The 25,703-nt window shown below is 42.0% G+C and overlaps 2 protein-coding genes across 4 annotated transcripts; both read right to left on the bottom strand.

Annotated features, from left to right (window-relative positions):
* Positions 1–1,280: 1,280 nt before the first annotated feature.
* Positions 1,281–14,787, bottom strand: khk (ketohexokinase). Of its 3 annotated transcripts, XM_066697706.1 has the most exons (9): positions 14,560–14,787; positions 13,142–13,258; positions 11,514–11,648; positions 10,141–10,275; positions 3,799–3,871; positions 3,476–3,622; positions 3,158–3,246; positions 2,292–2,449; positions 1,281–1,889 (listed from the first exon to the last, which is right to left on the bottom strand). In XM_066697706.1, the coding sequence occupies exons 1-9, from the start codon at positions 14,649–14,651 to the stop codon at positions 1,804–1,806; spliced, it is 1,032 nt and encodes a 343-aa protein (XP_066553803.1). In that variant the 5' UTR covers positions 14,652–14,787; the 3' UTR covers positions 1,281–1,803. The 3 variants fall into 3 exon arrangements, with proteins under 3 accessions (XP_066553803.1, XP_066553818.1, XP_066553808.1); XM_066697721.1 differs by lacking the exon at positions 11,514–11,648; XM_066697711.1 differs by lacking the exon at positions 10,141–10,275 and having other exon boundaries at positions 14,560–14,785.
* Positions 14,788–16,795: 2,008 nt separating this feature from the next.
* LOC136758662 (uncharacterized) lies at positions 16,796–17,350 on the bottom strand. Its single transcript, XM_066713224.1, has one exon. The coding sequence runs from the start codon at positions 17,348–17,350 to the stop codon at positions 16,796–16,798; it is 555 nt and encodes a 184-aa protein (XP_066569321.1).
* Between the last annotated feature and the right edge of the window lie 8,353 nt (positions 17,351–25,703).

Here is a 25,703-nt window from a genome sequence, read left to right on the forward strand (position 1 = left end):
TATGATTTCCAAATGAGATAAGATGCAAAGGACCCAGAAGAACATGTTCTCCTGTTAAGCTTTTGTTTTGGCCACAGAGGATGCTGCCTGGCCATGAAGTAATTTTTCCTGCACATCAGAGTGATTGGAATAGAAAAGCTCAGATGAAAGGAATAAGGTGTTTAAGCATCTGATGAGAAGGGTCTTTATACAAACTGCACTGTCGTCTTGAGTCTTGGTTCTGAAGGGAACACAGTGCAGAATCTTGCTGTTGTTTTAGTAGACCGAGACTGAATAACCAGTGTCATTTTCCAGAGACCTAGCCAAGAATGTCATTTGGAGCTTGGCCCTGAAATTTGTTAAAAAAAAAAAGGTTGGATCTGTTTCAGGATCAATAGGAACACCAGATATGGTTTCAGAGAATGAGAGATTTTTTCGTGGCAGAAGACAACAGTTTTTCAGAAAAAGTTTGAGGTCTTTTTTTTTTGGCAAGGCACAATCTCGTTGAAGAGTTGGCAACAGTGAAACACTGAAGAAAAGCAAGGGCTGGATCAGCTCAGTCCTTGATGTGAGCGAATCTTTCACACTACAAAATGTATAACTCTAGGCCGAGCCACGATCATCTCAGCGATCGTGCTAAAACAACACGGCATTCCAGCTTGCACACTTTGCCTGGTTTGTGCCCCTTGTTTGTGTAAGGTTGCCAACTCTCCACTGATTTGTTCAAGAAGGAGCTACCATGTGGCTCGTCTGTGCAAAGTCTCCCCCCAGAGGGGAGTTGAAGTCCTGCAGCCTTCTTCACCACTGTGGCACGCATCCCAGCACTGAGAGCAAGATGATCTGAGACTGGGAGGGGTGGAGGACGCAGGTGGATCCGCAGAGTCAGAGCTATCTCTGGAGCCAGAGCCCAGGGGCGCACTCTATTCGACAACAGCTGTGTCTGTCTGCCGCTTTGAAACAGACTGATTAAAAACGAAAAACACAGATATATATTTATCATTCCATTGTATTGATGCAATCTCCCTCTCTCTGACTGAACACATCTTCTATTGATATTTACTGCTGCATATAGTATATATATTTAGAGAGGGAGGGTGAGTGTTTACAGTTATTTGAATCAATGTTACACACAAGTTACATAGAAATCCATGGAGAGGTTTTTGGGTGGTCTTAGATTTAATACACTGGGTTGGGTCATCATAGTGTGTTGAAAATGAACTTTAAACACACTCGAATACTAAAAAGCTGGGGTCTACCGCTATACTCTTTCCTAGAATAAAAAGGCACAATTAAAAAAGCAGTGTGGTGCAATTTTTGAAACTTTATTGAAATCTGAAAATCAACACAAAAACTGCTCTTCCTGACATAACCTTCACAGCGTCTGACTTTATCAGCGGACAAATAATGGCCAAGGATCCAGCTATACCATCTAGTGGAACATCTTGATTTGGTGGAACATCTAACTTTGGTTTGAGGAGCAACAATGGTGAATGGAGTACTTAAATTTCTGAGAACTGTTGCTGACGAGCTTGGATGTGTGTATGTGTGTGGCCAGGCAAACTGTGCTTCAAATGACTGATCCTATTATCATCGGTGGCATCACACAGCTTGTTTGTATAGATTAATCCTCTGTAGCCAGTATAAAGCCACAGTGCTCCACAAGTGCCTTGGTTCTGAGTGACAATTCACCAGAACGTATTAAAAAAAAATACACCACTGTCAGTTCTCTGACCGTCAGTACAATGTGAAAGATTTTCTCTTGATTGGCATCCAGCGTCACTGAAGTTCACCACCGCCCTGCTCCACTTTGCCGGATCCCATCTGTTAGACAATTCCGTCATAACCGTAGACGCCACATTTCCTGCCTGCGATTTCACAGCCGAACGTCAGCGCCTCCTGCAGGCTCTTTCCTGTAAATGCAATGAGAAGACCAAGAGAAAAAGTACAAGAAAGAGGCAAATTACGGTCAACGAGATTTACATTTTATAGCTTACTAGTCAGACTTCCCTTTTGGTTTAATATCTGTGGATATATAAGTCACACTGCAAAGCTCAGTTCTCAATGACTGCAAGCATTCTGTCTAATGTCTAACAATACAGGGAACTCTTTTACGTAAGGCTGTCTGAACAACTTGACTCTGTTGAAGTGGAAGTGGGGATGTTTTGAAATGGGGGGTGAAAGACATCTAAAAACCCAAATTTACTTAAGCAGTTAAGGAGCAGACTTCAAAGGTTCATGAACTGCACAATAACTGGCGCACTGTTGCAAACGCACGTCAGCTTTGGGGCAACAGACAGATTCCAGCACCTTACCAGCGGACAGGGAGAAAATAACTGAGGCATTGAAGGTGTCGCCAGCTCCCAGAGTGTCTATGATGGCCGTGGGGGGGAAGGCATCTGAATGGATTACCACTCCCTCAGGGCCCATGCCGTCCGCCCCCTTCTCCGCCCAGGCACAGACCAGCAGCGCCCTGCAGGGGAGGAGGCATTAAAAAACGATATCAGCCTGCAACACCTGGTCTGAGCTTATCTGGAGAAACAAGCATCCCAGCAGTAAATCAGAAAGAGGACAGAAAAAAGTCTGGAGATGTTTCTCTCTCTCTCTCTCTCTCTCTCTCTCTCTCTCTCTCTCTCTCTCTCTCTCTCTCAAACATTTCAGACACCTCTGTGCTACTACAGTGCAGTGGTGCTTATGTTTAATTGACAGCCATACTGTTTCTGTCTCTTTGATTCATTGCATGTGAGAAACCAAAGAGCTGTAATGGACAGTCCAGGAGGAATGTAAAGTTAATTTCCGTGTTGATCGTCTTATTTCACAGATGGCATTAATAGGCCATGTTCCTACTGTAAAACAGTAAGAGAAGAGGAATGCATAGCCATGCATGTGTTTAGGACAACACACTAAAAAAATGTAAATAATATTTAAAAAAAATACTTTGGACACATTTAGCATCATATCTTTTTTCTGAGTACTTCTGCCATCTAGTGTCCAAGCACGTCATGGGAAAGCATCTGTATTCAACTGCAGGCTAGTGGGACCCTTCCCAATTTGTTATTTTTCAAAGCAGATTAAGCACAAATGTTCAGCTTTTAACTACAGCCAACAGACAACTGCAATCACAATCACGAACATAATCACAAACACAATGACAGACACAAACACAATCTCAATCACAAACCCCTTCTTCACACGACTGTAGAAACCCTTCAGGGCGTCTGCAGCAGAGTTGTACCCGAAGTGTCTCGCCACGTCTTTACTGACAAACACCTGTGGCAAGACAAACAAGCTAATCTAAGGAGCTACGACCATGGCAGGAACTATTGCCCTTTTCTCCACTGCATTCAAGGCCCCTGTCGGTGCTGCTGGCCATTCATACAACTGGATTGAGTGGAGCAATCAGTAAAAAACCCTGATCAAAATTGTACTGCCCCAAGGGTCTGGACCCCAGAACCTTCTGGTAATGTAGATAGATAGATAGAGAACTAAATGGCCGTACCACATCTCCATACTGAAAGAGCTGATAGAGTTCTTCCCTGGTCTTCTCAATCTCCACAGAGATGGTAATCCGCTGCTCCGGCGGCACAGTGGTGTTGTACTGCTCCACCTGTTTGATCATCTTCACCTGCTCCCCAGGGTTACGGCCCTGTAGCCCAGAGACACGACACGACTCAACTGCACACTGCTCAGCACAAAAGGGGGACCTGGTTAAAGAGGTCATCGCTAACTGGTCTGGAATGCTGAGACGGGAATTTGCAGCAGATATATGGTGACAACAATTATACAAACAAAATACCAATGCTAAAATGAAAGAGAGCTCACCTCCCAGTGGATCCACTTGTACCTGGTCAGATCCACTTTCTGGAAATCCTTGGCTGTAACATCAGGCAAGTTCCTGATCACAGTGTGAAGACATAACATTGCACCCATTAGTCGATAGCAAAAGGCGTGGGCCTAGACCTAATTACAATTTTGACCTGCCCACTCATCCCAATTACAAACGTGTACCCAGTCACATTTTTACTTTTTACTTTAATTAGGGGTCACGTTGTCTCTGACAGAAACCCTATATCACGACAGGTTGTATCTGGAAAGAAGCAATAATCCTGACCCAATTCAGATACTTTTAAGGCAAAAAAGGCTTGTAACCAGTCTGGACCTCAGCTCTTCCACAATCGCTCTCGATGTTCCTTAATCTCCTTCTCCTCTGTGCTTCGAGACGGACGAAACACCGTCTGTGATACATTTTTTTTTCGTCATGCACAGCTCAGCCCCTACTCTGTGTAAATGACTCTGGAGAAAAATTCAGCACAGGACAAACCTACTGGTAAGCAAAATATCAAAATGCCATGAGCTCTTCCAGGAAGGAAAAGTAGGGAAAGGGGGGGGGGATCTAGAACCTGTGATGTCATGGCTTTATATTTATTTATTTATTTATTCATGCACATACATAAAACTAGGGCTGTAAGAGTTTAAACGTTCAAACGGTAAACATGAATAAAAAATATTTGTTTAAAAAATGTAGTATACATTTAAAATAAACTCAACTTAACAAAAAAAGAGTATGTTTCCTCATGTAATGTCTTTTTCTGCATTTATTAAAAATTACATATCCCCGATGATTGACAAGCAAACATTATTTATATTGTTCTTTTTTTTAAATGTAAAACCTATGTAGAAACATTTAATTAAATATGATTGATCCCTCGCCACTGATTAATCAGTCAATCTTTTTTCTTTTGGTACTTTATTATTATTTAAGTGTTGAGGTGCGTTCTTGTGTTTCAATTCCTTAATCTTAAGTTAACAAAGAAAAAAAAAGTTACATTACTAACTAGGCCTACAGGTACAGTTGCTTCCACATAAAGCGTACATTCAGTATCTGTTGCTTAAATGAATGACAACTACTTATTCAAGTATTTGCCATGACACTCAAAATTGAGCTCAGGTGCATCCTGTTTCCACTGATCATCCTTGAGATGTTTCTACAACTTGATTGGAGTCCACCTGTGGTAAATTTAGTTGATTGGACATGATTTGGAAAGGCACACACCTGTCTATATAATGTCTCACAGTTAACAGTGCATGTCAGAGCATAAACCAATCCATGAAGTCCAAGGAATTGTCTGTAAACCGCCGAGACAGGATTGTATTGAGGCACAGATCTGGGGAAGGGTACAGAAAAAATTCTGCAGCATTGAAGGTCCCAATGAGACAGTGGCCTCCATCATCCGTAAATGGAAGAAGTTTGGAACCGCCAGGACTCTTACTAGAGCTGGCCGCCCAGCCAAACTGAGTGATCGGGGGAGCAGGGCCTTAGTCAGGGAGGTGACCAAGAACCCGATGGTCTCTCTGACAGAGCTCCAGCGTGTCTCTGTAGAGAGAGGAGAACCTTCCAGAAGAACAACCATCTCTGCAGCACTCCACCAATCAGGCCTGTATGGTAGAGTGGCCAGACGGAAGCCACTCCTCAGTAAAAGGCACATGACAGCCCGTCTGGAGTTTGCCAAAAGGCACCTGAAGGACTCTCCGACCATGAGAAACAAAATTCTCTGGTCTGATGAAACAAAGATTGAACTCATGTCTGGAGGAAATCAGGCACCGCTCATCACCTGGCCAATACCATCCCTACAGTGAAGCATGGTGGTGGCAGCATCATGCTGTGGGGATGTTTTTCAGCAGCAGGAACTGGGAGACTAGTCAGGATGGAGGGAAAGATGAATGCAGCAACATACAGAGACATCCTTGATGAAAACCTGCTCCAGAGTGCTCTGGACCTCAGACTGGGGAGAAGGTTTATCTTCCAACAGGACAATGTCCCTAAGCACACAGCCAAGATAACAAAGGAGTGGCTACAGGGCAACTCTGTGAATGTCCTTGAGTGGCCCAGCCAGAGCCCAGACTTGAACCCGATTGAACATCTCTGGAGAGATCTGAAAATGGCTGTGCACCGACGCTCCTCATCCAACCTGATGGAGCTTGAGAGGTCCTGCAAAGAAGAATGGGAGAAACTGCCCAAAAATAGGTGTGCCAAGCTTGTAGCATCAAACTCAAAAATACTTGAGGCTGTAATTGGTGCCAAAGGTGCTTCAACAAAGTATTGAGCAAAGGCTGTGAATACTTATGTACATGTGCTTTCTTTTGTTTTTTATTTTTAATAAATTTGCAAAGATTTCAAACAAACTTCTTTCACGTTGTCATTATGGGGTATTGTTTGTAGAATTTTGAGGAATATAATGAATTGAATCCATTTTGGAATAAGGCTGTAAACATAACAAAATATGGAAAAAGTGAAGCGCTGTGAATACTTTCCGGATGCACTGTATGTAGAGCAGTACATTACAATCCAGTTACATTTAAAGTATTAAGGATACCCTATAGATGTATGTAAAAGCATTAAATACCAGTCATTTATAACATCGTAATTTATTTTCAGACTGTGCCCCCCACAAAAAAAAAAACATTTAGCTGCATGACACCCCTGCTTAATACCCTGCAGCTGCTATTGAAACTAAAGCAGTTTGTGGTGAGACCTTGGACTGGGTGTCCATCAGGTTGGTCACAGCTGTAGCATCAACACATTTCCATAACAACTGTCTCTGAACGAACCTCAATGCAAGAGGATCACTGCAGACAAACTACCAACGTTTTGATAATATGATAATTTAAGATTTTGTTTTAAACGAATAGTGAACTTAATGTTCTTGCAATGGAGCATGCACAAACAACTGAAAGCACACTTCTTGTTCATGTTACACTTCTTTTAATTTTTAAGTTACAGTATCTTTAAACCCTCTGACCCCAAAATTGGGGTATTATGGGGAATTAATGGGGAAACTATTTGTGATAGATACATGCCTTTTTTTTCTTCTGCGTAGCTGAGATTCGGCTGAAAAGAACCATGTGCAATTTGTTTACATTTTGTCTTTCCGGGCATTTTCAATCCAGTGCGCAACTGCACAACATGGGCATGGTACTAACCAAGGGAAAGGACGTTACTATGGTCTGTCTTCAGCCCTAGAGATCTTATATTCTTCTACCCAATCACAAACCTGGAACTGTCATCTGATAAGGTAGGTGTCAGATTACACGCTGGTCAGCGCTCACTGCTGAGAGCGCAGAGAGAGAGAGAAACAAACTAAATTGTATCTTATAAACAATATGCTTTTGCTATGAACCACAGCTATGGATTCAGAACAACTTCAGCTAAAAGTAGTATGCATGTATAATGTACCTATAAGGCAGTATTTCAGTTGAAAACATGCCTCCGCCCCCTGAGATGCAAAGTGCAAATGAAACAGATTATCGTCGATGATGTACATCATAAAATAATGCAAGTACAATATATATACGAATGTAAAATTGTAGAAACAAATTGTTTACCCGTTTAAACAGTTAAACGACCAATTAACTCTGGGTTTAAATGTTTAATCAATAAAACACAAAGTCCGTTTGGGGTGCGAGCAGATCGTACGTTTTCTCTTGGTAGTGACTGAATTGGGGAAACCAATCTAGGCATCTAAGTTGACACAGCAAGAATATAACGCTGACAGTAAAACACAGTCAAATGCCCGTGACTGCATGCATTTTAAATTTTGCATTACAAAATAATGCCTTCCATGTGGGGACATAATATCACTGTTCAAATAACTGAGATGAGATTTAGAGGCTGTGACTTTATGTAATAGGAGACTATGCATTCAACATTTATTTTTTACCCTTCAGCCCAACATCATTAACATGCATTGCAGTACTCGCACAGGCGCTGGAATTCTGCTGAAAGATCGCTTTTTAATGCTTCAGCCGCTTAATTAACTCACTGACACAGAGAGGCTGATAAACTCAAATGCTTTCGTGAAAAAGGAGCCGTGAAACTCAAAATGGAACAGCATTAACAAAATCAACACAATAAACAAAACAAAAACTCAATTGATTACTGAAGCTAGCACTGCACAGAAGTAAACACTGTTCACATCTCCATTTTCTGACTTCTCAACATAATCTTATTATTCACATTAATAAAAAAAAACTAAATAGAATCTACATTGGGGGTATAAGAAGTAAATAAACAGTAAAACATGTACTTTACATAGATGCCTATATCCTGTGAATGAGTATCTGGCCAAACTTCCTAACTCAAACAGAAACTTATATGACATACTTACATAAATATTTATTTAGTTAGTTAGTTAGTTTAGTAGTAAAATAATTTGAAGACACAAACTCAATTTAGCAGGTGGCAGTACCTACAGTACAGCACAATATTTAATCACCTCACAGTTTCTTATACAGACAGAAATGACTGTCAGTCTCTGTCTGCCAGCCGCTTGGATACTCCATCTTATGTAGTCATGTATACAGTATGCAGTTGTGCACTAACAAAGTAATAATAAAACATGTTTTATTTTATTTTAATTTAGAATAAAAAAGTTAACGGTGCCTGAGAGATTACCAGTAATTACCGCATGCATTATTATGTGATATATGCTAATTACACTGTACAAAAAAGGGCATTAATGCAGAGAAAATGACATGCTTTGATGTCTAATCTTGAATAATTACTCCACCTCTTGATTTAAACTGCCTACAATTTTGTTTCCTTTTAAACACCATCATTTTCAATTTAGTCTGTATTCTTTAATTTCTGAGGTGCAAGCCACCATAAATTTCACAAACCCACCGTTCGCAGATAGAGAGTTTGTTTTGTCAACATTTGCTCTGGAAACGGACTGAATATTAAAGCTGGGTTTCTTCCATCATTACAATTTAAAAAATTTAAACATGAATTAATGGGGTGCACAGACAAAGTTAGAAGTTGGTTGGCCTCTTTATTTTGGTAGATTCAATATTTTGGAGGAATTAAGACTGAAGATGAAGGTACATTTTATTAAATTGGCATGCAGGTGACTAGTGCCACAGCAGAGATACCACAAGAACAACCACTCTCAAGTCCTGGGATATTTCTGATTCAAAACTGTGAATATAAATCTCACTTGTAAAAGTAAAACAGTGTGAACAGAAGCATCACTGTCGTCCTATCTTGCTGCTCTCCCCTGAGTCCATGACACTTCATTATACAGCATGGCGGTACACCTATCACCTGTTTCAAAGCTTTCCATACTGAATCACCGCCACAGCCTATATGGTCTGTGTGTTTACATGTTAGGGTGCATTCGACATGAAAGCAACTTCACTGAACTAATGACGGTTTTATTTCAGCCTTGTCCGCTGCTTTCAGCTCTAGAACGGGTGGAGATGGTTCAGGTAAATAGGTGACCACTGGGGCTGAAATGGAAACTAGCAGCCACAGGGGGGCCCCAAGACCAGGGTTGGGACCAAGTGCACTGAATTCACTACTGCTGTTCCCCAGTACAGACCCTGCTCTTTAATATTAAGTCAGGAAGGCTGCCCTTCTTGAACTTAGTTACAAGCCTGGAGTGCTGTTTCCAATCAGGCGTCTGAGTGGGTCACTGGCTGCAGTTGCAATTACATTCCATGCTCTCATAGTTTGGTGAATTATGCAATCAGATACCTAGGGGAAACCCCTCTAGCATTATGAAAAGGCCAAACAAAGGCCTCCTATATTGTTCAGCTTGTGAGGGAGGGTGGTTTTGTCAGTTTGGGCTGTAGTCAGGCTTTTTGTCTTTTCAAGGTATGTGCTATTGTACTGCTTTTGCTTTCCATGCTGATTACTTTGCTATTAAAGGGCTAGTTCTCATTTTGCTTTAGAACGAATCCTTCAGCTGAAATCAATACTGGACATGGAAACCAGCAAGCAAACTGATTCAAATGATCCAAACAAATTCACATAACTTTTCTCAAGTGGCAGTAAACCTTACAGCAAACAAACCTCAAATGAAAACTATATTAGTGTCGCTTGGAGTTTCCTCTCGCCGAGCCCTGGACCCGACTCAATTATTGGGTTTAATTTGGTCAAAATATCAGTAAGATTGTGGTTCAACTAAAGAACTTGATATAATTACTAGATTTAATTGGGTCATTCAGAGCTCCAACTGGAACTGAGACCAGGACACTCTGAAGACCCTTCAGGAGTCTGAGCCTTCCTGTTCTAAGTAGAAGGTCTCTCTGCTGTGGCACCACATTGATTCACGGCCCGGTTTACATTGATTCTGCTGTTGAAGGGATGCGGAAATGCCCTCTTACGTGTCGGAGAGAACGACCGTGCGGGAGCCACTCCTGGGACACACTACGCAACAAGCGCAGGGTGTCTCCCCGTCCCTCTGCCAGGCCACAGCCGACACCTCCACACCCCGTCTTTTAAAGTCACCCACTATGAAACTTACGGAGAGACACAGAAAGAGAGAAAAGACACCTCAATTTCCAGTTTTAAGACCACGGGAAAGGTGCCCGTGAACTGACTGCTCGAGGGTCCATAGGGAAGCTCGCCCTGAAAGCTGAGAAGGATTTTTATTTCCCGGTTGATGTGGAGAAATGTGCATCAAGCCCACAAACGTACGGGCAAAGACAAAAATGAACTCACAGACAGGGATCATCATGTGAATTTGATTCACAAGTAGTTATTTGATTTCACATTTCGTAGCATCACAACAAAGTTGTATTTGTCCCCCAATACGATAAGCTGTGCACAAAATCTGATCATTTTTTGACGGTTTAAATACTGGGCTATTAAATATGAAGATTTCTCCCTTTTTCTCTATCCCCTCCAATAAACAAAATCAAAAAACAAAGTCACATGGAGTCGTGTGACATGTAATATGAAAATACAACATAAAATAGAAGTCAGCCACACATGACAAGCTTATGAATCTGATTCTAAAAGTCAAACCACTTTCCTTTCACACTCCTAAAAGCTATCAAATGCTCTGCTTTCTCGTTCACCCTGCCTCCTGCCCTAAAGGGTGGAGCAGGAAGGAGAATCCCACTTTGTTTTGTTTGACCTCGGGGCAAATGAATCAGTGCAGACCACTGCAAGATTTAATAGAAGAATGCTGCACTTTCTGCCTCCTTCAATTCGAGACGTTCCAGTGTGGCCACAGTGACCGGACATACCCGGCCCTTGGTACCTGATTGCTCTCGTTATTTCAGCACCAGAATGATACTGACACTGTCCTCCCAACGCATAATATTTTTGCAGCAACTGTACCTGGAGTGAAGTGCAGTGTGAATGTGCCACTACTGTCTCCAGGGCCTGTCTGTTCGATTACCACCTGCAGCAGGCGGCTATTTCAATGAACACTTGCTGAGCTTCAATCATACTTAGTAATCTGTGGCCTGCAGGCGTGAGGGTACTAGCTCAATTTGCAGAAATAAACTATACTGTACTTGCGTACACTGCACCTACACTGCACACAAAAGTATAAATGTTCACATCAATTATTTTGGGTGGGGGAGGTAATATCTGTAAGGGGTGTTGGGAAACCAAGTTAAAAAAATAAATGAATCCAAATTTCATTGTTGTAAAATTAAATGTAATCTTAATCTACTGTTGATCATTCTTTCCTTGCCTTGGGGGGGGGGGGGTGGGAGAGAGAGCGAACCCCCACTGCCCCACGCACCTGTTCCTGTGCAGGATTGTTCGGCTGCCATTCCTCAAATTGCTGATTACTATGGAGGCCGGAAACGAGCATCCCGGGTGCGGGCCCAGGAGAGAGGTGTCGATCTGGTACCTCCCGAGGTCGTCCAGAACAAAACTACGGCATACAGTAAAAGGACAATAGGGGGATAAAAAGCACAATGACCCTGAAGTCCATCCAAGTAACCCTCCCAAAGCTGTACTCATCCACGTCCCTCTGGGTTTCCCTGAAAGACAGATACAGTCTACAAGGGGGAAAAAAACACACACAAAGAAGCCTCTTGTGTCTTCCATTCACTGGGACCTTTTTTCTTGAACCAACCTGTTAATTAAAACTGTTTCCAATCAGCTATTCACCACAAGTGATTGTGATGTACTAGGTTAGTTAAAAGGGGTTAAGCTATAATTTCATACATTTATTATTGTACTCCTATACCCTCAAATCGTTTTGTTGCTGTTGCTAATTAAAGAAAATGAGGGATATGGGGCAATTGTGTTCTAATCTGAGACAATCTGAGTTAAACTGGAAAAACGTATGCTTACTTTCAACTGGATGAGCATTATAGGGTTGATTGCTAATGTTTTTTAAATCTGTAAAGAGGCCATATTTCTCTGCTCTGTATTGAGGCACAGATGCTGACTTCATCTGGACCAATGACCAGTGACGAGAGAACTATCTTGCAAAGGCAAAGCTGTCTCTAACATCGTCGGCAGCGGGATGTTTCTGTGTAATCTTAATTTCACACGCCACTGCTGTAACATGGATCCCTGCTCACAGAAGTCTGTCACAAACGTCTGAGTTCAGAGGAGGACTTAATTTGCTCCCCTGTCAAGTCTTTACATGCTGCAACTGTCCTAGTGTAGAAAACAAACGTGGCATATAATTGATAGGGACTTCACAAGAATGAACGTACTTTTCTTCAGTTTGCTTTAGAAACAAATATATATTCATATGAGTAAATGTTTCCTAATTAATTTTAAGGCTAAAAAGTCTGGACAATTTAGTATCAGAGTTTTGTTTCATGTTTATAGTTAACGGTTGAATGTTTTTTGATGACACTTGTGTAGTTTTACTCCTACAGTACAAATCTGACTACACTAATCTAATCTAAGAAAGGCTGTGCATCACTCGGTTCATCCGGCCTATCCAATCATGCTCATCCTGTTGTTGGAAGCTTATTGTGATTTAAAGCAGGAACTGGTTTCTGAAGACATCCCAGTGAATCAACACCCACAGCCTGACATTTCTGAGCTCCCAGATACTGTGTTGTTAATGTAGGTGCCAGCCTTCCTCTGTGGAAAGGAGGCCTGCTATCCTCACTCAGCAGTCTGTGTGTTCGCAATCCTCTGCTATCCACACCAGCCACCTACAGAAAACCAGTCATCTGTCAGTGCAATGAGTGGCATTCAAAAACATAGTGCTTCAGAGCACCAGTCCTCCAGTATCCCGAGTACTTGCCGTCCCCTTCACCACGAACACAGCTGCAGGAGTAAGCAACCTTTACAAAATAAAATAATAAAAATAACACAAAAAACACAAACAAATGTTAAAATATTGTGATATACATTGTGTAACGTGTAACATTCAAAACATTGCGATGTAGTACTTACTCTGCCACTGGGCCGGATGTCAGAGAGCCCATGAACGCACAGGGGGCTCCCAGGAGAGAGAGGACAGTGCAGGAGTTGGAGGCGTTACCACCTCGCTGCCACCTCTGGGACAAACACCTGGCAAGGGCACACAGGGCTTCTGTCACTTTACTGGGCAATGGCAGCTACAAAGGTGACATGACCAATGGCATACATCTTTCAGCACAGGCAGAGGAGGTTGTTTATTATGATTATGATTATTATTATTATTTATTTGCCAGTTTCACAGGGCAAGAGCACAACATTTTAATAAATACAATACACAATCCTGATTTAAGCAAATAAAATAAAATAAAGAGGCTGATCAAACTAAAATGTATACATTCGAGTGTGACATTTTGTTAAGAGGGTAGTTCAAGTAAAAGCAGGAATGCCGTGATAGTTGCATCAGTGCTCAGATGCAGTTACAGTTCAGACAATTTAAAGTGCAGGAGTATAGCTCAAATAAGGAGCAACACAGGGGACTGGCAGTGTGGAGGGTAGATATGTGCAAGACAGGACGTGTGATAAAGTTTGAAGATAGGCGCTTTAAGACTGTAGGCTTGCCACCGATATATTGCTATACTTACACCAGTGCATTGGGTATACTGCCTCCTACTGGCGAGTTTATTTTAATTCAACACTGCCCTTCACATCAATATGTAATATATATCCTGTGAGTTTCGGGTACAGTAGATTGAATGCAGGAGATAAACCCAACCAGGGTAATGTCAAAAACAGTCTATATATAGATATAGTAGTAGTAGTAGTAGTAGTATAACTGATCATTCAGGGGGACAGAATAGAGCGAAACATACGCCACCAAATGTCAAACCTGACCAAATAACATTGATAATATAGATGTTCGAGATTTTCACTGTCCCTCCCTACTACATATGCAATAATATATCATGCAAAAATGCCAATAGCATTGATCTTGTTGTTGCTATACAAGAAATGCATGATCAACACAGTGCGATTCTGTGCCTTTCTGTGCCACTGGTGCATGTGCCATGAGTTGCTGTAAAATGATGACGCTGCGGTTTGTAACTGCGCTAGTAATATCTTCGCTGTGGTACTGGGTCACTGCCCACCAGTACAGACTACAGACAACACAGGTTAGTATTGTAAACCATAGCGATATCTAATAGGCTACACATCGTCATAGCTATATATACTATTTTGTTCTGCATTTATTATTAAAAGATTCTATACATTGGCAGGAATTGTTATTAATAACGTGATCGTTCCTTTACGTGTATGACGTGGACCTGTGATAGCCAATCACTGCAGCGCACTACGCTACGCGAGGCACACTCACACGACTAGCCTATCACTGATAATGTAATTATTAATTAGTCACTCATCGTTGCAAAACGGCTTCAAACCCTCGTCCCAACCTGCTGTCGGTGTCTTCTTCCGGGTATTTGTCCACCACGTTGATTATATCCAGGCACACCAGCCCGATGCACAAGATCTGTTTTTCGCCCATGTTGTCCCAGTATTGGGTGAATTGGACTTCGGATCCCTGGGGTTTCACCTCATCATTTTGCACTTTGGATTTGAATGGGGGAGGGAGGTGTGGGGGCTGACACGCCGATAACCGCAGTGCACATCCAATATGGCCGCCGTGTTTCGCCTTTTTCCGGCGGGCCGAAGTGACTGTACACTCGTTTCCTCTATCCCGCTCCATCCCGACGGGTCCGCTTAGCCCTGCTGCCGCCTCGGTGCGTGGCGTGAGATAAACCCGGCGCATTGAACCCTAGCCAAGGCATGGTCTGTCTTATAGTATGCCAATGTAAATGCAGCAGGAAACCTCTATATCCATGGTATTCTTCACAAGAGATCTGAAACCCATGCAATACAAACGTTAATGTATTAACAGATCTGTAAAATGGATGTGGATATTGGAATATTGTATTTTATAATGTGTAATAATGTATTCGGTCATGCAGAATTACAGGGTGGTGATGATCAGATTTTTCCTTTAAAGACTGTTACAGAAGGAGTAATATCAGGAATTCGATATTAGATTGAGTCGGTACAGATATGCAATAAGAAAACTCCTCGATGTTATGTTTATGTATGTATGTATGTATGTATGAATGTGTTTGCTAGGCAAGCTTATTAGCGCCACAGAGAAAACAAATAATCATTGCGTTAATATGAGCTAATGTTGCGGTATTTCGCAATACTTTTTGCGTTAAGACGAGATAATATTGCGTTATTTTGCTAGGGTCTTGGCTGATCGTGAGCTATGCACACGTATATATTTTCACTGTACTGTGCTGAATGCAGTTCTGACACCAGATGTCGCCACACCATTGGATTCGTGCAGCGGAGGCTCTGCTTGTGCAAAAGCACGTTGTCTGGTCATATAACACAAGCCTTTATATTCAATATTATGGATACAAGAGGGATGTCCAGCTTCCACCCCGAGATAAAGAAATTAAACAAAGCACCCAGACATTAAAAAACAACAGCCTCCAAGACAAAATACCAAGCACAAAAGGGAGCCTATAAATACTGGGTTGTACAGTATAGGGATGTCCAGGAACTCTGTTAAATCCTGTAATCCTATTATTTCAAGCGTACATAAAAAAAAAACATATAATAGAATCCAGACACAACATCAATTGTGATAAGGGCATCGAGGGAGAGGAGTATGAAGGATTGATTGTCGGTCCACATTTTCTTCCCCACTCCTCTCCTCCAGTTCTCCATGGTTATAGTAATCAGATTCGTTTTATGAATTTAATTAAATGTACAGCCAAGGCGGTCACCTTAAAGCACTTCCCATTTTCTCAGCACTCGGCGGATTTGAATTGTATTATTGCGCCTCGGTGACATTGATAGGGTTGACGGTTGGAGATGCAGATGCTCTATAACGTGGCTAAACTTTCTGCTTTCCCAACTCAGTTTAATGGGTGACTGCCTTGAATAACTAGCTTCATAACATCATGGATTTAGCACATCCCAACATCTGCAGTCCCAGACCAAATAATACAAACATACATACACAAATAAATAAACTATGCAAGTGAATTGTGCGTAAAAATAAAATGACGTATAACACTCATCCAGATGGAATAATTGAATGCAAATCAGACTGTGGTAACTTGCTTGATCCTGATCCTCTACATTCAATAGTCCCTGCTTTTGCCGCTGCCACCCCTCCTTACAGCAGCAGCAGCAGCTGTGACTAATGCCCCAGAGCCACGGATCACCTCAAACCGCCCCACGATATGGTGGGAGCCGGAGGACCCGTCAAACCCCTGCTCACAGCTGTGGGGGCTTCCCACCCACAGTACGTTGTGTGTGTGTTTTTCCCGATTGGTTGTTCTTGTGTTGGATTGAACCCCCGGTGAAGGGGGACACCGTGAACCACAGTGAATAACTTAGCTGCAATGTGGGTGGGATGTGAAATGACATTAGCACTTCCCCACTCAGACAGAGTCGTGCTGCGCTGCTGCTGCTGCGGAGGTTCAGAATCAGGCCAGAGGCGACGCAGAAAATACGTCACATAAGACACAGTAAGATTGGACAATCAAGGAAAGCCCTTCAAGGCTGCTGAAGCCCCAGAATAACTGATTCAAAAAAGAAGACACAGATGAATACAAAGCAGGACTGCTTCTATTATTTAGTAGTAGTAGTGGTAGTAGTGGTTGTGATGATGATGGTGGTAGTAGTAATAGTAGTAGTAGTAGTAGTGGTTGTGGTGGTCGTGGTGGTAGTAGTAGACGTAGTGGTGGTGGTGGTGGTGGCAGTAGTAGTGGTGGTGTTGGTCGTGGTGGTGGTGGCAGTAGTAGTGCTGGTGGTAGTGGCCGTGGGTGTGATGGCAGTAGTGGTGGTGGTGGTGGTAGTAGTAGTGGTGGTAGTGATCTTGGTAGTGGTGGTGGTGGTAGTAGTAGTGTTGGTAGTGGTCATGGGCGTGGTGTTAGTAGTAGTGGTGGTGGTGGTAGTAGTAGTAGTGGTGGTAGTGATCTTGGTGGTGGTGGTGGTGGTGGTAGTAGTAGTGTTGGTAGTGGTCATGGGCATGGTGTCAGTAGTGGTGGTGGTGGTGGTGGTAGTAGTAGTGTTGGTAGTGGTCATGGGCGTGGTGTCAGTAGTAGTGGTGGTGGTGGTAGTAGTAGTGGTGGTAGTGATCTTGGTGGTGGTGGTGGTGGTAGTAGTAGTGTTGGTAGTGGTCATGGGCGTGGTGTCAGTAGTAGTGGTGGTGGTGGTAGTAGACACTGCAGAAGCAGTAGTAGGTGTATTTGAAATTTGGAGATGCAAACCGCATTCTCGCGGGGCAGAGCACTTTATCACATGATCCCATAACAACCAACCTACACGTTGGTTATTGAGCAGTTATCTTCAATTCACAAGGTTTATATGGCTCTGTCACACCTGTCATTTGTGCCTTTGCACCTGTATGCTGACCTTTACCCCGAAAAAAAGATGGCAGCTCAAAACCACAACTTCTGTGACATCACGCCGACTGCGAGAATGAGCAAGGAATCTTTTCTTGGTGCATTTTCAAAAACGTAACAAAAGGATCACTTTGTATAGCCCTGTCAAGAAACACTGTTCAATCGTTCAAATAATGTGATTACAAAAATGTCAAAGCACCAATCAATGTCTTAACACAAATCACTTTAGACCCTGACTTTACAATAAACAAGAGCATTCACATTGACCCCCATGAGCATATTATGTTCAAAGTTTACAAATACTACGGATGTAACTTAGTTATCAATTGGGAATGGCATATTAAAACACAACAGTCATAACACTGTAGCGCATTGACATAACAGACACAGAGATTAAAAACAAAAAAACACCAGGCAATGATTTTTATTGTGACTGCATTAGGAAAAGATGATGCATGCTGTCTTGCATTTATGTGCAATTGTGTTTGCAAAATAGCAAACAGAGCATAAGACACAGCCTTCGCTCAAATCGAAAAAGTGTGATTGTCAATGGCTGCACACCAGTAAGAGTTATGATCGCGTTCTTGTGGCACAGATTTCTGCAGTTCAGTTCTGCACAAGTCTGCGCTACATGAATCAGACTGTCAGGATCCTTCAAAACGAATCATACAGACTGCATGGCACTACACTCGTGTGCAGTATTACAACATCACAATGATGTTGTAATACTGCACACGAGTGTAGTGCCATGCTGTCTGGACAGTGCTACTGCAGTTAGTAGGAAGAAAGGTGGAGAGGGAGCTGACTGCACTGTACTCACTCTATCATCTGCAGAATGCTACCTGTAGGCCATCTTTAATGCATTCAGCGGTCTTAAACACGCCAATGGGTCTCTGGCAGCTCTGACGGCACTGGATGTGACCCACGGCCTCCTTAATGTCTGAGGTGCCCACTGCTATACCCTACCCAGGGACAAACCTCTCTGATTTCAGACTCTAATAGCTCAGCACTGCAGTGCTTGTGTTCCATGCCGCTGATTCAGCATTTGTTGTTTATTTATTTAATTATATTTCTGTTACATAACACAAGGCACCAGCAGCCCACTGAAGTTGAGCATGTCCTTTTCAGCAGCACCGTGGATGGCTGTTCTTTTAGAAACTCCGGAACACATCCATAGTTCCTGTGGCAAACCATCTCGCTCAGAGCGCTGATGTAAAGGGGGCGGAAGGTAACGATTCCTTACCGAAACCAATACATTAAAGGCAGGGGAGACCGTGACACGACATGTAGGCGGAAGCTTTCCGCTGTGTGGATCGTGGCTTTTTCTTTTCAAGTGCTGCCATGCAGAGGAAAAGGCGAGAGATTTCCAGTCAGTCTATTCCACAGAAACAGAAACCTGAGGTTCACAAGACTGTGAAAGCATGCTTTCCATCCGAACTAAAAATATGTCCGAAAGTCAGTTAATCCATGAGAAAATAATTCAGCATTGATTGTGGGTTGCTTCAGTAGTTCAGATGCATGAACCCAGGGTCCAATCAGTTCTAAGCCCCCTAATTTATTTTAAAAGGCCCCTTTTCACTTTAAAAATTTGGCATTTCAGGGCTGCTTTATTTCAGGCACACATTCACAAGCACATTTTATTGCCATTTTACCTTTCCTAAGACTAATACTATTATTTCTTATGATCGTACGTGAGTTAACATGGCTAACGAAAGGGTCTGGTAGAGAAAATGTTGAACTCAAACTCAGCACAGAGCTTCATAAGCAGTGAGGCACAGTTGAGCTCAGCTATAGGCAGGCTGGTAATTACACTAACAATGTGCCTGTGACACAGTATCAGACCAGCTGCCTTGGGAGAAGAAAACAGAAAGAAGCAGGACTGTACAGCAGGTCTGAAGAAACATCGGCAATAAACCTTGGTCCTTTCTTGGCAATATCTTGTGCAAGAAGTAGGCAGATATCCAGAAACTTTTAATTCTATCTTATTTTTTTATCATTAATAGACACCCTCACCTAGGGCAATTTACAGTTGTAACTGAATATACACACAATAAAATATAGTGAGAGTAAGAAAATACAATTTGTAGTCCTAATTGAAGTAAAATAACTATTATGGTATTGAGCACAAATTGAACCTGCAGGAAGTTGCAAAAAATCCCTCCTTGTGTATCCTACACCAGAGAGAGTAGCATGCTCTCGTCAGGCACTGATTACTGGAAGTCAGTCTGTTCCCTGCACCCTTGCCCAGCCGGCATTAGACATCCACTGCATGAACTACACTGTGCTGCATTCCCCAGAACATGCTGTTGATGTTGTTATTGAGGGGATCTGTTTAATTTGAACAGGCTGGATAAAATGGGCGACCATTATGACACTGCAGAACACGAAAAAATTGCATTTTGCCTATTTAAGCCCTGCAGCTCCTCCTCTGTGTAACGTCTGCTGCTAATGCTAGCCACAGCAGGTATCTGAAGGGCATCGTCTCTATGAACTGAAGGCGTGAATCTTTAACTCTTTCGCCGGAAAGCATTAGTCGATGACGCAGGATGGAGGGTTACTACGGCACTGCGGCTTACAGCAGGAAGAAGCACCATGCCTGGCGTATCAGTTTACAGGATTTTGACTTGCATGCTGCTGTGCCGGTGTTGTGTCTGACCACTCGGACAGGGAAGGCAGCCCTTTAAGGCCGAGGACTGCAGTGAGGGACCGGCCACGGATAGTGCCAAATGAAGTGCCGCAATGAATTGATGAATTGAGTGCTGCAACGGTGATTTGTTCTGTGTGTGTTGGGGGGGTTATAATTTAATTGCAGAATCAACCTCGGTCTACCCTTAATTAAGGCAAGGCATTCCCACTCCAGAACCACCTATTGTTACAGAACCTAAAGGCAAAAATATTCTGCATGTGAAAAATCTGGATTTAAAAACAATATAAAGACCATTGTGAGCAAGTGAGCATCATGAACTCACTAGAGTACCTCTCCTCTCTATGTGTAGCCATCCACTGAATGGACGCACATCCCCCCAGTTATGTCAGGTTTGCCTCCATTACAACTGATGTCTTCATAACACACCAAGAGATCAAGACATTTCACATCAAACTGAACCTTATTATGTATTCGAGACTCATTTTAGAACCAGGGCTGGAGATCCCTGCTTTGATTCAATCGCCCACTGCATTATAGACCCATGAATGTGATTCAATTGGCCCAGCTAAGTGAATAATGGCTTAAATGAAGCTCTCTGGGACCTTGAGGAGTGTATTTGGAAAACACTGAACATCTGTATTTAAAGCAGTGGGATTTAAAGCAGTCCTATTTTATACAAACAACACAAAAACAAGCACATTTATTCTTGGCTCCAACATTACAAAATGCTTCAGTAGGAATGGCGTTTCTGTTACAACGATCATCTTTCAATGCTTCAGTTTGCATCCACCACTGTTTACAATAACGAACCTGGTTACTGGTGTGGAAATTGGCAGCGTGACACATTTAGCTAAAGGTCGGATTGAAATATAAGTATCCGGTTGGTTTTGTATCAGCAGTTTTTGAGGAGAAAGACAATAATGACATTTTTTCAGAGGACATTGAACTGTGGTTAGATAGATCAATCATCTTCAGTGACGTTTGACCCTTGGTGTTGCTGCACAAAGAACCTTGACCCAGTGACATCTATATGCCAGCTGAAGGAAAGTACCTGTGTTTAATTCTTGCTGTTCAGTACTTAAGGTGTTTAATGCAGGTGGCACGTTGACTTTTGAATGGATCTGTACTGCAACAAAGTATGTAACATGGAAGTGCACTGTAGTCTCAATGTAGTCTATTCCCTAATGATACATATCCTGAATACAAGATTTACTAGCTCTAACTGTCTTGTGTAATGAATGCCTATCAAAGCTGGGCTTTTTGGAGTTAAAACAATATGCTGGTAATCAAATCACTCTCCCCTCTTCAGCATTCACACATTTTAGCAGCTCTAGATCGGAGAACAATTGCCATATGTTTGTTTTATTTCTTTTAACAAAGGAAGCAGGCGGAGCAAAACATTTAATATTTCCTTATTTTATCCCCGATATACTTAAAAAAAAGAAGAAAGGTGTGCAACCATATGAAAGAGGATCTGTGTGAATTGATTTTTTTGTCCCCCCATTCATGTTTTTTATGAATGAAAAATAGGCCAGACCGCACAGTGGCCATTTTCTGTTTCCATGGCAACTGGCAGGTCGTGAGGAATGAAGACGGATCATTACTGAGCGGCTGAAAGAACGCCAGTGAGGTGAGATGAAGGGGCTCCACCTCACAGAATGAACAGGACTGCTAAATAAGCATGCTAAGACAAGACACCGTTTGTTTTTACTGTCTGATTAGTTCAATCTATCTTTTCAAAGGTGCAGAAAGGTGTGTTTGTTATTTTGAAATGGAGTTTATTAAGTGACCAATTTTCTGTTGCCCCTTTTGAACTCCACACTGAAAAACATACTCATTGTGAGGCAGCCTGGATTTAATAATATGCTTGAAACAACAGAAACATTGATGGTTAATCCGGGTCGCACTGTTTTCATAGCATGAGCTCTGCATACATCTGTGTATAAATTAATTACTGCAATATAGATGATTCTCAATGGAGTTATTGTGGAAATCTGCTGAGTCACACAGTTTATGCAGACCACACTGGAATTAATACAATTGCTAGTGCAGGTTAATATTAGTGCAGATGTAATCAGAGTCCTGCCTCCCTATAGTGCAATAAACCTTTTCTTCATTCTTTTCTTCCCTTCTAATAACAGCAATATGCTGTATGAAGCAAGGTTTAAAAACAGATCTCTCTTATGAGGAGCACTGTGTGAGTGTGTGTGTGTGTGTGTCTCGCTTTCTCTGTCTCTGTCCTCTCTCTCTCTCTCTCTGGCATTCTCTCTCTCCATGTCTCTCACTCTTTAAACAAAGTGTCAATCCAATGACAAACAGCTTTGCTTTTTCTCCTCTGTGGGATTGTCATACACAATCAACCGGGCTTCTTGCTGTTCTGGCACAAGCTGCCGAGTTTATGAAGCGGGGGCCTGGACCTGAAAGATAATATTTCTGTGAATTGGAGGGGGAGGGTTTTGAGTGGGAAATATCCCTTCGGGGACTGTGCTGCTGAATCACGATCCCCTGGCTCACAAGAAGCATAACGAGGGAACGCAGGACACGTGCCTCACATCACATCATCACAGTGAGGACCTGAGGCACCTCGGACTGCTGCCTCACCGCAGATCAGGGTTATGGATCTCAAAACTGCATTTACGGCTTCAAGGTCCACTGAGCTGGATTTCATGAACAGCAGCAGCAGCTTTGCGATGCACTTGGATGAAGGCCTCCTCAAGATGTTTCCACTGGTTTCAATATGAAGCCTCTAATTTCCGGATTACGCCAACCAAGCTTCTGCTGTTGTTCCCCTTTAAGTTTAGGTTGCTTTTTATGTGCCCTAGTGCTCTGTATAGCTACAATGGCTCACATTCTTTTAATACATTTGCCACTTCTGGGAAACTAGTTTGTGTTTTTAGGAAGTTTCCAGGTAGGCTTTTTTGCCAGCTGTTACTAAATGTAAACCAAACAGCAGGAAGGCTTTCAGACAGATATCTTCCCAGCAGCAGGATGAATAGCATGCGAGTGTCTTCAGTGCAAAACAGCTTACAGGACACACTTGACCTGATTCCCTATTTTCCAGCTCCTGTGTTCAATACTGTATGTCAGCAAAGGGAAATCAAGCCAACAAATTATCACAACAAAGGTCAAACCTAATAGCATCTGTACTGTAGTAGTCATTAACCTTTAACGCATACTGTGAGGTTTACCTGAAAGGCCATATCCGCCTCACATTCAGAGACACGGGTCATACGTCCTTGCTACACAACAAGGGGGGAATGTAAGCCTGAAGTATTCTGGTTAAAGATTAATTTGCATATTTTTGTTCTTTTGGGAATGATGCCCAATGGCACATTCCACACAATGTCATTCCACTCTAATCTCCTTTGCTAGAAGGAAGATTATCGCAGTGGCTTTTTTTATTGTTATTATGAAGAGGCATGGGATATATTTAGCCAAAATTGAATGATTAGACAGCGGGAGTGCTTTGGGCTGGGGATGCAGTAAATAAAATAAAACACAAGGAAGACACCACTGTTTCTCAGAGCATTATGGTTCAAACTGGTACAGCAAGTAATAAAGGAAGTTGTACAATCTAGTTTTGCAGCATTTTTACAGGAAAGACATTCAGTAGCTCAGCCAGATAATTCCTTGTTCAAAACATTACGCATTAGACTTCACATAAGATACATTACACATGACACTTTACACATGAAACCTTACACATTAAACATGACACTTTACACATTACACATTACAAATGATACGTTTACACGTGACACTTTTTCAAAATTATTAAAAGCAGATCATTTACACTCTAAGAAGCATAGACATAGTGAGATGTGGGGTAAGAAAATAAAATACTGCTCCAGAATACAAAATGATCTGAATCCCCCAAGTACTACCTGCGACCTTTTTCTTATCTATTTCCAGGTGGCCTAAAGCTTTGGTTGCCTGTAAGAGGAATTGCATCTTCGCCTACAACTTGAAGTGAAATTCGAACAAGATGAATTTGCTTTGGTATATATTCCAAAACTGAATGCAGAGGAATAAATAGGCCTCTAAACTGAAACAGGTACACCCCCCTGAGAATGCATGAGCAGGCATGTTGCTGTTTGTTGTCGGTTTTTAATAGATCATTTCACCAGGCATCCTCTGAGCCTCTGAATAACTGGCATGTGGGAATTAATTGTCAACACTTTTCAGCAGAGCTCTTAGGTTAATGCACCTGCAAAACAGCCAACATGATCTGTGTAAAGTGCTGGTCTGTTATACTGCAGCTATACCTCTGTGGAATTTGGGGGTGGGGGTGCTGAATAAATGGCACTTCTGCAGTGATTTTTATTTTTAATGTTATTTTTGAAACCCACAACTAGAAGGGAAAACATCAGTTAAGCGTCTTTTCAATTCCATTTCAGAAGCACCTGCCACTATTTTCTGATTCATTTATTTTTTATTAGGTAATATTTTGCGTGCTGGGAACTATCGGCCATTCTTGAAAGATACAAATAATTTCCAGTAGTCTGTTTTGTAGTTAACTAGTGTATACTGCAAAGCCGTGGTCTTCATACAGAGCCACAGACAATTCAGCAGCATTTTACAGATCTGTTTAAACCATCACCTGCACTGAACCAAGGAAACAGGGTCAATGGGTTCTGTTAATTGAATAATTAGCTCAATTAACTCATTACGAGCTCAGGGTCCAAATACAAACCAGACGTCTCTTAAAAACTGGATTGTCTGAAAAAAAAAAAAATGTACGTTAACGTGTGTAATTAATGCTCACAGCTATTGTCTTCTGCCTACAACTTCTGTATAGCATCTGGATTTACGCATCTTAATGCGACAGTTTTAACTAAGAAACAGGAGTATGCCTTGTAGTTTATTTTAATCATCTAAAAAGGGTGAAAATGAACAAACGAGACCATTTGTCTACTTTAGTTTTTTTACCACCGGTAAGAACATACTACCGGTACCATATAAAATGAACTGCATATTATCAGCGATGGAGATCAATACAGATCTACTCAGCCTGGCTAACCCTCCTCTGTTACAGAATAGCGCCCTGCTTTGTAAATTAGGCAAGACAAGAGTCACACCGGTCTAATAGGTCCAATAGTCAGATTCACTTTCTTTTTAATTGCAAGATTGAAGAAGAGCTGAAAAGGAGTCTGGCACTCTCTCTGCATTAACACATTTCGCTTCCCATCCGGCACAAAAATAAATTCTCTCTTTCTGTTTTGTTTTTTTTTAATCCAGAATTTTCTATTAAAGCCACAGATTCTGGAATGCGAACAATCTGTTTAAATTGAACAGTTTCTCGAACCAATTACTCTTGGCCATAAAAATCAATGGCGACGGACAGTGATGCATCGCAGCAGCTTCATAATGGGGACCTTGTGCTTTTTGCTTCTTTCTGAAGCCTCTGTATTAACTGCCTGCTGTTGCATATTTGTCTTACGGCAAACGTCCCCTTGCAACCGCCACCCGGCCAGCGAAATACAAT

The sequence above is a fragment of the Amia ocellicauda genome, chromosome 1 (assembly GCF_036373705.1).
Source record: "Amia ocellicauda isolate fAmiCal2 chromosome 1, fAmiCal2.hap1, whole genome shotgun sequence".
Taxonomy (NCBI): domain Eukaryota; kingdom Metazoa; phylum Chordata; class Actinopteri; order Amiiformes; family Amiidae; genus Amia; species Amia ocellicauda.